Source organism: Lucilia cuprina, chromosome 6, assembly GCF_022045245.1.
Source record: "Lucilia cuprina isolate Lc7/37 chromosome 6, ASM2204524v1, whole genome shotgun sequence".
Taxonomy (NCBI): Eukaryota; Metazoa; Arthropoda; class Insecta; order Diptera; family Calliphoridae; genus Lucilia; species Lucilia cuprina.
In genome coordinates, this window is record NC_060954.1 from 42,414,766 (window position 1) to 42,426,239 (window position 11,474).

At 32.6% G+C, this 11,474-nt stretch overlaps 2 protein-coding genes across 4 annotated transcripts in view; one reads left to right on the forward strand and one right to left on the reverse strand.

Moving 5' to 3' along the window:
• Positions 1 to 258: 258 nt before the first annotated feature.
• Positions 259 to 11,474, reverse strand: part of LOC111686918 (DNA repair protein complementing XP-A cells homolog) — a 103,014-nt gene continuing 91,798 nt past the window's right edge. Inside the window, exons 1-3 of one of the 3 annotated variants that reach the window (XM_046954494.1) lie at positions 4,730 to 4,748; positions 1,108 to 1,237; positions 259 to 1,045 (exon numbers count right to left, since the gene is read on the reverse strand). In XM_046954494.1, the coding sequence (XP_046810450.1) occupies positions 334 to 1,045; positions 1,108 to 1,235 (840 nt within the window). In that variant the 5' untranslated portion in view covers positions 1,236 to 1,237; positions 4,730 to 4,748 and the 3' untranslated portion in view covers positions 259 to 333. Of the gene's footprint in view, positions 1,046 to 1,107; positions 1,238 to 4,085; positions 4,165 to 4,729; positions 4,749 to 11,474 lie in introns of those variants that run through there. The other 2 variants (XM_046954493.1, XM_046954492.1) reach the window with 2 other exon arrangements.
• LOC111686915 (transcription factor Adf-1-like) lies at positions 3,370 to 10,198 on the forward strand. The gene is made up of 3 exons (XM_023449302.2): positions 3,370 to 3,938; positions 8,720 to 9,052; positions 9,169 to 10,198. The coding sequence occupies exons 1-3, from the start codon at positions 3,776 to 3,778 to the stop codon at positions 9,543 to 9,545; spliced, it is 873 nt and encodes a 290-aa protein (XP_023305070.1). The 5' UTR covers positions 3,370 to 3,775; the 3' UTR covers positions 9,546 to 10,198.

The following is an 11,474-nucleotide window of genomic DNA, read 5'->3' on the forward strand; positions in this document are numbered from 1 at the left end:
AAGAAATACACATAGGCCTCTATCGGGTCTGTTGTGCGCTCCTTTACCAGTGCCTCAAGTAGGAATCGAAGCCAGTACCCCCGATCTACCAGACTAGAACACGCGACATTGACTAGGCCTTATACTATAATATAGAATAACCTATACACTTCGAAATATTTCTAAAATATGAACATTTTCTTCTAATAAAAAGTAATTATACTATGCGTTTGAGCTGATATTTGTATCTATACTCTTCTTTTAATGAAAAACTTACAATTTCACAGAAAAATTTAAATTTATTAAATACTTAAAGAAAATCTTAAAAAAAAAACACAGTTTCACATTTTTGTTTTACATTTTCTCATAGGTTTCCGTAAACGAACAAGTTGTACAAGTATGTGTATAGGTATCATCATCCTCATTGTAGGTATCCTCGCCATACTGATGGACATGAGATGCTTTCGTTTCCTTTGTATACAAACTACTACGCACCTCCATACGCAATTGTTTCATTTCCTTATTGTATTTACGTATTTTACCCACTTCCCTCTTTTCAACACGATTTTCATGTTGACGCATTAACTCTTCCTCGCTGCCCCAAACTTCCATGGCACGTTTTTGTACCTGTAAATGTAAATAGAGTTTCATTTCGCCCCAACGTATGTTATGGGGATTTTTGCGACTAATATAACGCAAAGGAGGATCACGTTTATCAAAATCACAATCCTTTAATAAATATTCTGCCTTGGCTTCGGTGCGTGTAATTAATGAATGTTCACCATCAGCGTCTCGACATTTATCACAGACGGCATGTTGGAAATTATCGAATAGAAATGAATCTACAAAAGCATCGCCGCATTCTAGGCATTCCTCATATTGTACTGGTATAGCAATAGTATCATGTACCACATTTGGTCCATTGTCCCCAGCGGCTGGATCGCCACTATTTGCATTTTGTGAAGCCTGTACAGGTTGTTCTATAAGAAAACCGCCACCACTGTCTATATATTTAGTACCTTGTACTTTAATTATGGAAGTGGTACCTTCTCCAGCATTAGTATCCCTGTTAAATATTAACTTATTGATTATTTTAACCACCGACCACTTTGCACTAGAGCTACTTACTTCTTGGCCAGAGCATAAGGATGACTAACTAATTTGGCTTGTTTCAAAGCCAAAGCCTTAGCACGATTACGTTCTATACGCACCTTTTGTGCTTCTGTTAATGTTGTAGTTTTGTCCTCAGTCGCCATTTCTAAAAAAAATTAATATTTTTTTGCAAAATAACTGTTTAAAAAATTTTACGCCAATTTTTTTTTAGTATAAACAAATATGTTTTCTTCTTTCATATGTGAGCATTCACTCATGAATGTTAGCAAGATATTTTAACAGCTTTGTAAGTAAAGTTATCAAACATTGCTAGCGTATAATGTAATAATTTTATACATTATACGACAAACAATTTTGCTGAATTTAAAATTGTAATAATGATTGACTATTTAATTTTGTTCTACTTCTCCGACATTTAAAAATGAATATTCTGAAGACTTCGAAATCCAAATCTATAATAATAGTTCTATTATTCTTAACATGCTTTCGGGAATTATCGGATTTAATATTATTTAGCCGTGGATCCAGCTCATGCGTTTGGCAGTCAACTTTTCAACATTTTTAGGATAACATAATCGATTTCGATTTATAGAACCCTTCATATCAGACATGGAAAATTAGATATTTTCGATACAGAAAATCACTGCAGTGATCCTGCGATCTTTTTGACACTTTTTCTAATTTTAAAACATTTCATAAATATTCAACCTAGACCAGTCTATCTTCAAGTCTATAGTATACTTTAAAGTCTATTCAATAGTCTAGTTTAGGGGAAAATTAATTTAATACTTTAAAACCTAAAATGATCTACATATAGTCTAATCTATAGTTAAATCTATAGTCTAGTATATATTAATTTGCAAACCTTCTAGTCTATAATTTAGTCTATATCATATAATTTATTTCACAAAACTCTTAGTCTATAGTGTGTCTGGTCCAAATTTAAGTCTAGTCCAGTGGAAAACAAGTAAGAAGTCGGGCGAGGCCGACCACATAATACCCTACACCTGTATATGAATAAAATGTGATTTAGTTTTCATAACAAAGCATAAAAGTTGAATTGTACCTTGTCTGAGATATACTTTAGCCATTTATTGTTAAATAAAACTGTGGACATTTAAGTCAAATTTTGAAGAGGGCTTTTTATAGGGGCTAGAGTCAAATTAGGCTCTATAATTATAGAGTTCATGAGGGTCATCTAGGCTAGTAAAGACATAAACATAGTTATGAACTTAAAAGTCCTATTCGGTGGGTTCAGTTGTATGAGGGCTAGGTGAAATAATGGATGTAAACCATTTTCAATAGGCTTCGTCTACATTATCATAGAAGTTCATTTTCAATAGGCTTCGTCTACATTATCATAGAAGATCATGTACCAAATTTCATTGAATTAACTCTGAAATTGCGACTGTATTTTGATTACAAGGTTTAGAAGTCCTATTCGAAAGTTCAGTTATATGGGGGCTAGGTGAAATAATGGACCCATTTTCAATAGGCTTCGTCCCTGGACAATAAAAGACCATGTACCAAATTTCATTTAATTATTTTCAAAATTGCGACCTGTATTTTGTTTACAAGGTTTACATAGAGGAATGGGCAGACGGATGGATATAGTTAAATCGACTTTAAGGTGGGTATAGGACCAATATTATGGTGCGTTACAAACATCAGCACAAACATAATATATCCCTGCCCACTAAAGTGGTGCAGGGTATAATTAATTTAGGACTTTAAATCCTTAAAATACTACATATTTTTATTTTAAGTACTATTTCTAAAAGCATGTATGAAAAACATTAGGATAGCGCACATTTTGTAGTACCACCACCCGTTAAAGAAGCTAAAGGCAAGCTGGATCATTTAAACAGGTTCTACCTACATATTTGCAACGAATTGTTTGTTTACATGGTCTAAATATTATAACGCTTGATACATAATTAAAAATAAAATTTTATCTCATATGTGAAACACATGACAACCACATCTAGAGCATCGAAACATTATAAGGGTTAGTTGATTCCCTTAATGTGCCCATGCTTCAGACCACCCCTGATATTTTCAATTTTACATCTTTTGTATTAGAAAGAGAAGGTTAGATAAAATGAGAGCGTAATTGTCGTTGTGTATGTGTGTTAATTAAATTGGAGAGTGCGTTTTCGTATTGCCTTTTGAGTTTGTGTATGTATACGAGACGTCAACTGTAGCCGAACGGCAAAGCTACACAAATTTAACAGCCTGTTCAATTTCTTCTCTATACAACATTATTCAGTTACTTCGCATCCACGTCGGCGTTTACGTCTTTACGTACCAAAACGGTTTTTCAGTTCAGTGTAGATGAAGTTTACTCTACTTGAAACAAAAATATTATAGAAAAACAGAAAACAAAACCAAGAGATTTTTTGCAATTGGATTTCTTTGAACAAAAAAAATACAAAAAATAAACACCAAGAAGTGTTGTTTACTGTGCAGTAGCGGTGCCACCATCTAATTTTTTGTTTTCTCTGTTTTGAAAATAAAAACAAATTTTCAACGACGTTAGCATAAAAATTATTTCACTGGTTAATATTTTAGGCGCTCAAGTTGCGTCGTCGACAACAACCAAAACAAACAAAAAATAAAAAAACGAAAGCATCAATTTCTTATCAGAAAGTTTTTCAAACTTTTTTAACAGCAAAATAACACAATGGATAAAATGGATCCAGCTATAGAACAGCAATTTGATTTGAATCTCATAGAGGCGGTCAAGATGAATCCCGTCATTTATGATCGCTCACATTTTAATTATAAACATTTTGTTAGAAAAGCTCAAACCTGGAAACAAATTGCTGATTCTTTAGGAGTGCCTGGTAAGTTGAAATTTTCATTATAACTTGTTAGTATTTAGGAAGATACTTTCTCTTACAAAAGTGTGTGGAAAGAAAGGGGGTTAAAGGGTTTATGTTTTTCATAACATACATAATGATTTTATTGTCAATGTAGCGTTTTTTATATACCTTAGGTTTATTTACATATTTGTATATGAAAGATATGTCATTTTGTATTTGTTTTATTGACAACACTTGTTATATTTGTACTTGTTTTGTTGTTATTAATTTTTCTGTATACATAAATGTAAATAGTGAATCGTTTTATTACGACGACAACAACGAAGACCGAATATAAATTTTATAGAAATTAAAACAAAAATTGAGAAAGATGATAACTAACAAACAACAACAATACATTTAATTCATACAATTTAAGGCCAACAATAATAATACACACACACAATCCATTACTACTCATTTACTTAAAAATTGTCATAATTCAAAAATACTAGAATAGTTAAATGAAATATATGGCTTTGAACTTGGTATTTTTTAAGATTTTTCTACTTTTTTCAAATTTTACTTTGATTGGAGAGTTATAAGTTTGCAAAGTTTTGATATTTATTTATAAAAATCGATTAATAAATAGTCTCTTATAACTTGATTAATAAATGATATGACCGTCGCCATTAACCCATTGAGAGGTGCGATAAAGGTACAATTTTTAACATCAAATACTATAGAGAAGTATCAAAAAAAACTTAAATTTTAACTTATGACACTCTTCAAGACAATTGTATTTCAATCTTAACTAAATTACATTTACATACACACTATATTAAATACAACAACAAATATAACATTTTGTGAATACAAAAAGCGAAACAAAAAAACTATAACCTAGTCCGCTATTTGTTAAAAGCACTGCACACCAAACAAAAAATGAATAATTCCAATAGTACAAAGATTTCTATAAAAATCTAGCTCGAACATCTGTGTTCCCTTAAAAAAAAACAAGTAACTGCAACGCTGCCTTGTTAGACCTCTACCTAGCATTAAGCTTCAACTAGTTTAAAATGTGAAGGCAGAGAGAAGTATCTGCAAATGTACGTACATGTACGTGTATCTGTACATGTATACAAATAAAATACGAAAAAATCGAACAAGAACTAAAAAAAAAGCAGTCGTCATCTGTCCCGTCAGAGAATTTAAAACAGAATCAAAAAAAAAAAGAAAAAGAATTAAGCTACGTTATTGTGCTGTCGTTGCCAACGAACCAACCAACAACCTACTTTAGTTTGTATGCTTTTGCTGTATTGTAGTCAACTACTCATCGTGCTGCCCGTTTATTTTTATTGTTGTTTTTATACATCATATTCATTGTACTTTGTTGTCGCAGCTGTACTTTTTTCAATGCGAACGACGTTGTCGTATTCGTGTTTTCTGTTTTGTTTCTTTCTCTATTTGTCTCTCTCCCTCTCTCTTTCTCTCTAAAATATATGCTCTCATTTATTATTTGTACATTTGTTACACACATTTTTAAATCGACTTTTTATTGACGCATGTGTGTTTGTGAGACAGATGCTTATCAATGTATTTTTGTTAAGGGGGGACTTTAATACTACAAAGTCGACTTTATTAACAATATTAAAATTTATTAAAATAACGAAAGTGAAATTAAATATTTTATTACAATTTCACTTTCGTGACCCTGCAGTCACTCTTACCAAATGTATATGATCAATAGAGCGGTCACTATAGATTACAATGAGACAATGACATTCAGAAAGCAGTCCAAAGCATGATAATTAAAACTTTTTAAATTCGTTCCCGCGACAATCGTTTCTTCGCATCGGAACGACTCGGTGTTCGACGAACAACGACCAAGGCTTGTCAACCCAGTCACACCGACTTTACACGTGTCGCTGCTACAACAACAACAACCTTTTTATATTACTTCCGGACTAAAAAGTGACGACTATCTCAGCTCTTGATTAGACCTGGTCCACCACACTAGGAAACTTTTGTTGATAAACTTTTTCTTAATTTTCTTTTGAAGTTTTCTTAAAGTCTTTATTTCAAAAACTACATGTTAGTGCCGGTCCACACTAGAAAACATTTGATTTCGGAGAGAAGGGAATATCATGTATCTCGTGGTACGGAGTTTAAAGTACCCTGAAACTTGTTTTTTTATTCTTTTCATTCGTACAAAAACAAATCAATGTAATTAACACATATTTTATTAAACAATAGTTTCTCTGTGCATACTTTGACCTGGTCCACACTATATGATCAATAGAGCGGTCACTATAGATTACAATGAGACATTCAGAAATCAGTCCAAAGCATGATAATTAATCCTTTTAAGATTCGTTCACACGACAATCGGTTCTTCGCACCGGAACGACTCGGTGTTCGACGAACAACGACCAAGGATTGTCAACCCAGCCACACCGACTTTACACGTGTCGCTGCTACAACAACAATCTCTTCCAGACTAAAATGTGACGACTCTCTCAGCTCTTGCTTAGACCTGGTCCACCACACTAGGAAACTTTTGTTGATAGACTTTTTGTTAATTCTCTTCTGAAGTTTTCTTAAAGTCTATTGTTCAGAAACTACATGTTAGTGCCGATCCACACTAGAAAACATTTGATTTTGTAGAGAAGGAAATATCATGTATCTCTCTCGTGAAACTTGTTTTGTTAGACCTGGTTCACACTAGGAAACTTTTTTTGGGAAACTTTTGATTTTTGTGTGTGAGAAAAAGAGAAAGAAATATCAACCATCTCTTTCTCCCACACACAAAATCAAAAGTTTCTCAACAAAAGTTTCCCAGTGTGAACCAGGTCTTATTTTTCTCATTCGTAAAAAAAACAAATCAATGTAATTAACACATAGTTTCTAAAACAAAAGTTTCTTTGCGCATACTTTGAACTGGTCCACACTAGGAAACTTTTGATTTCACGTGAGGGAGAAAAAGAATGAAGCATCATTCATCTCTCTCGCGGAACGGAGTTTCTCGTTCTCGAATTAATATGTATATATTATTGTCACTAGTAATATCATCTATTTATCTCAGTAGTTTGAACAAGTAACGGAATAAAGGACATATTACTAAGTTAAATTGTAGTGTCTTACAGAAAAGAATGCAATTTCAGAACCTGCAGCATGTTCTTATTAGCATTCTTTATACAATTTTACACAATTCTGTCTTTAGCTCGCAAAGACACTACTGGGTCTTTCAAAATTTAAACATAAAAAAGTTCGCAATTCAATTTTTTATTACGAGTCCTTGAGAGAGTCTCATAAAAAACTAAATGCTGCCACTTGTGACAGCAGAGGTTTGACAGTTCTGCTACCAACGGCGTATATTCATACAGATACTTATACCACAACAACAATTACTAAAAAGAAGTCGTTGCTACTTATCCCGTCAAGAAAGTATCGCTACGTTACTGTGCTGTTGTTTATCAATTGTTGCTGCATTAGAGGATTACTTTTTATATACTACTAGGCCCAATATTTAGTGACAAAATTACGGCGCTTACGTTTATTATGATAATCAATACAAAAATTTTTAATTTTCACACCATTTTTAATGCTCAAAAAAATCACCTCAATTTGACCAAATTATTTATATACATAAAGTTTTTGTAGCTTTAATCACGTGTATGTATGTATGCATGTATGTAATTACGTACATTTGTATAATCGTTTTATCTACATGTGTGTAATTTGTCGCCGTTCCCATCAACGTTCATTTTACGCAGCTGTACTTTTTTATTCGATTTAAACGACGTTGTCGTATTAGTTTTTTATTTTTCTGTTTTATTTGCTGTTTTCGTGTTACACGTGCTGTTTTCTCTTTTTCTCTCTTCCACTGTTTGATCACACACGCACTCATACACAATGAAAAAAACTATTGCGTTCCCTTTATTGATGCAATTATGTTTTTCCCTTTTTTCCATCAGTGTTGCCGTTTTGTCTTATTAGATAAATTAGTTTTAAACTTTATTTTGTCTTTTAAGGGCGAGTTTCTTACTACTCCGTTAAACTAGGCTTAATTTGCTGTTAGATTAAAGTCGGAACAAATTTAGGCGGAATTTAAACGATAATTGTGTTTTTCAATTATGTACTTAAGATCAGTTAACTTTGTTAGTATTGCCAACTTTTGACTCCAAAAACATAAACAATGAACAGCTGATTTTTGCAAATAATACTTTTGTAAAATGAAAAATTTAGGAAAACTGTTAGAAAAAACTTTTGAAACAATATTAAATAAAACAAAACAAATCTAAAAATTGCAATTTACTTAAAATATAAAGTTTTTGTTTTTCCGAAATCATTGTTTTATTGTTTTTGTTAATTGTGTTTTCTCACTTATAACTTAAGTTTAATTGACCAAAAACACTCAGTTAAACTAAGATAATAAGCAACGTTTCTGTTTACTGAAAAACACAAAAAATTTATTAATCTAGGTTTAAACAAAGATTATATTAAGTAGATTATCTTTATCTGAAAATCCCGCCCTGAGTATTCAAAAACAACTTTCGAAGATTAATTTAATCCATAATATTTCACCTAAAGATTGGCCTTAATCACAACAGGTACTCTAGATAAATAAGAAAATAAGAAAATAATTTTTGACCTATATTTCAGGGACAAACCGGTCAGTTGATGATCGATGTTATTATACAGAAAATCCGTCAGCAACTGGCAGCTATTTTATACAAAAACTATCAGTTATTGACCGCTAGGCAAAACTTTCCTTGATCTATTGATTTAAAACTAATCCTCCTTTTCCATTTCTATTTCAGAACAAAAGTGCACAAAACGGTGGAAAAGTTTGCGTGATAAATTTGCCCGTGAGTTGAAGATTAGCCAGGATTCGAGATGGCGTTACTTCAAGCAAATGTCCTTTCTAATGGAATCTATACGACAATACCGCGAATCATTATTGGGCAAAGTGACAGCAGCCGGTATACCAGCAGCCACTACCACAAATACGGTGACAGCACAAGTAGAAGCTCCGCAGCAAACAACACATCAACACCAGCAGACAGCACAGCAACAGGTGGTCGATTTGTTTACCACACCTTTCAATGGCAGTGCTACCATAACAACACAGGCTCTGGCAGGACATCAGCATGGTGAGTTATGGGGTGATGATTAAATGAAATATTGCTCCAGAATAAGGAATAATAAAAATAACTTAAAAAATATTTTTTTTTTTACTTTTTACTTATTTTATTAATTTATATTCTAGCCATTGTTCTAACTAGTGACGCTGCACAATTGGCTGCTGCTAATAATGCTGTTAAGGAACAGAAGACCTACTATTATGAGCCGGCTATGAAACGTGAACGCATCGGTGATGATGAACAACAGCAGCAGCAACAACAACAGCAACAGCAGCAAACACAACTGCAACAACAACAGCAGCAACATCATGATATGTTAAGTTCTATAAAGATCTTTCAAAATAGCATCAATCAGGGTGTCAGTGCAGAAGATCAGTCTTTTGGTATGGTCGTTACCGATATGTTGAATACGCTGGGCGTACGACAGAAAGCCGAAGCAAAAGTTCATATAATAAAATATCTCACAGATATGCAGTTGCTGGCTCAACACAATAAATACTGAGATACGGTGATAACAACGGATAAAACATCATGTATAATACAATTTGAACAACAACAACAACAGCAGCAGAAACAGCAGCAGCAACAAGCACAACAGGAAACTGTATTGAACACAACAGGAACAGCAGCTGATGAAGAAATTGACGAAGAAGAAGATGATGAAGAGGAAGAGGAGGAAGAAGGAGTATTAGAGGAAATTGGCAATGGTTCCACTAGTCAACAATCTTTAAAAGATGACTAGCCCTTGTGGTTTTCACTATTGCTGTTGTTTTAAATTCAAATCAAATTTATAATTGTAGTGTTATTTTGCTAAGCAAATAAGGAGAGAGAATCTTATCAACTGCCATGAATGATTATAGTTTTCTTCGTGCTTATAATAACTGTAGTTTTTTTAGGTTTTTTATTTTATTATTTACCTTTGCTGCAGCAATATTACACTATAACTAATATAGTAATAATGTATATAGATAACTTTTTTTTAGCTTTAAGTTATACATATTATGGACTATCCATATTTAGTTTAAGTCTTAGTATTTAACAATCCCAAAACTATACTAACATGTATAAAAAAAAGACAGACATAGAAACGCATAATACATTTCATATTTTATATAAAATGAAAATTAATAAAAACAAATCTTAATTGAATAGTAATTTCAGATTTTTGTTACTTTTTTAATATTTATCGGTCAGTTATTGATGCTAATTTAGACAGAAAATCGGTTTATTACTGACCCGTAATTCTAGACAGGCTGACTAATTCTAAACAGGGAAACTTTTGATGTTTGTGTGTGAGAGAAAGAAATATCAACTTTCTCTCACATACAAAATCCAAAGTTTCCCAAAAAAGTTTCCCTGTGTAAACCGGCACAATTCTGTCGATTATTGATCGCAATTCTAAACTGAAATACCTCAGTTATTGATGCTATTATCGACAGAAAACCCGTTCAGTTACTGATGTTATTCCAGACAGAAAATCGATCTGTTATTCACGATATTCTAGACTGAAAATCGGTCAGTTAATAACGCTATTCATGGCAGAAAGTCCTTGAGTTCTAGACAGAAAATCGGTCAGTCTAACATGCTTTTCAATACAAAATATATTACAGGATCAATTACTATAAGTAATTTTAAATTGGGACAGTAACTGACCGCTTTTCTAGACAAAACTGTTTAGTTACTAACTGCTATTATAAACCGAAAATCGATCGATTGGTGACCGCTATACTCGACAAAAAATCAGTCAGTTACTGATAGAATTCGAGAAGAAAATATCATTGTATTCAAATAATCGGAACCAATGTTGTTGATTTTATATAAAAAAATAAAAAATAATCTCGAAAAGATAGAAGAGAGCAGGTTGCTGTGCACAGGAATTCCGTCAAGCTATGCACAGCAATATCATGTGTTTTATATTATGTACTGCATCAAATCTGCTTATTTGCTGTAACTCTCATAACAATTTGAATCTGTCTCAGCTGTATTCAATGATGATGTTAATTTTGCAGAAAACTATGGGGATTTCAATTTAAAAATGGGGATTTTTGCCGATTTTCAGCCTAAGATTCGGGACATATGACAAAATTATACTGGCAACACAAATTTTTGCTGTTGTAGACTACTTTTTTATATGAAGTTTTTCAATCAATGAGAGGCGCGGTATCGCAGCAAAAATTTCTCGTATGAGCAAACGAGCAAAATGTTTTGCGTCATCTATGTTTCATTAAAACTTAAATCGCTTATCAAATACATTTTCTGGTATTCATTTTACACTGAATACCAGATGACGCAGTGTGTATGACATTTCTCAGCTATGTTTAATGATGATGTTTTAATGAAACATAGATGGCGCAATATTACAGTGACAATTCTGTCATTTTGCTCGTTTGCTGCGTTCAACACACAAACACGTATATTTTTTCAATATGTA

What these genes read in the sequence shown, in the direction of transcription:
- LOC111686915 (XM_023449302.2), top strand. Translation starts at nt 3,776, where the DNA reads ATGGATAAAATGGATCCAGCTATAGAACAGCAATTTGATTTGAATCTC. An exon ending in TGATTCTTTAGGAGTGCCTG is followed by an intron (nt 3,939 to 8,719) that starts GTAAGTTGAAAT and finishes TTTCTATTTCAG; the next exon opens with AACAAAAGTGCACAAAACGG. An exon ending in TCTGGCAGGACATCAGCATG is followed by an intron (nt 9,053 to 9,168) that starts GTGAGTTATGGG and finishes TTTATATTCTAG; the next exon opens with CCATTGTTCTAACTAGTGAC.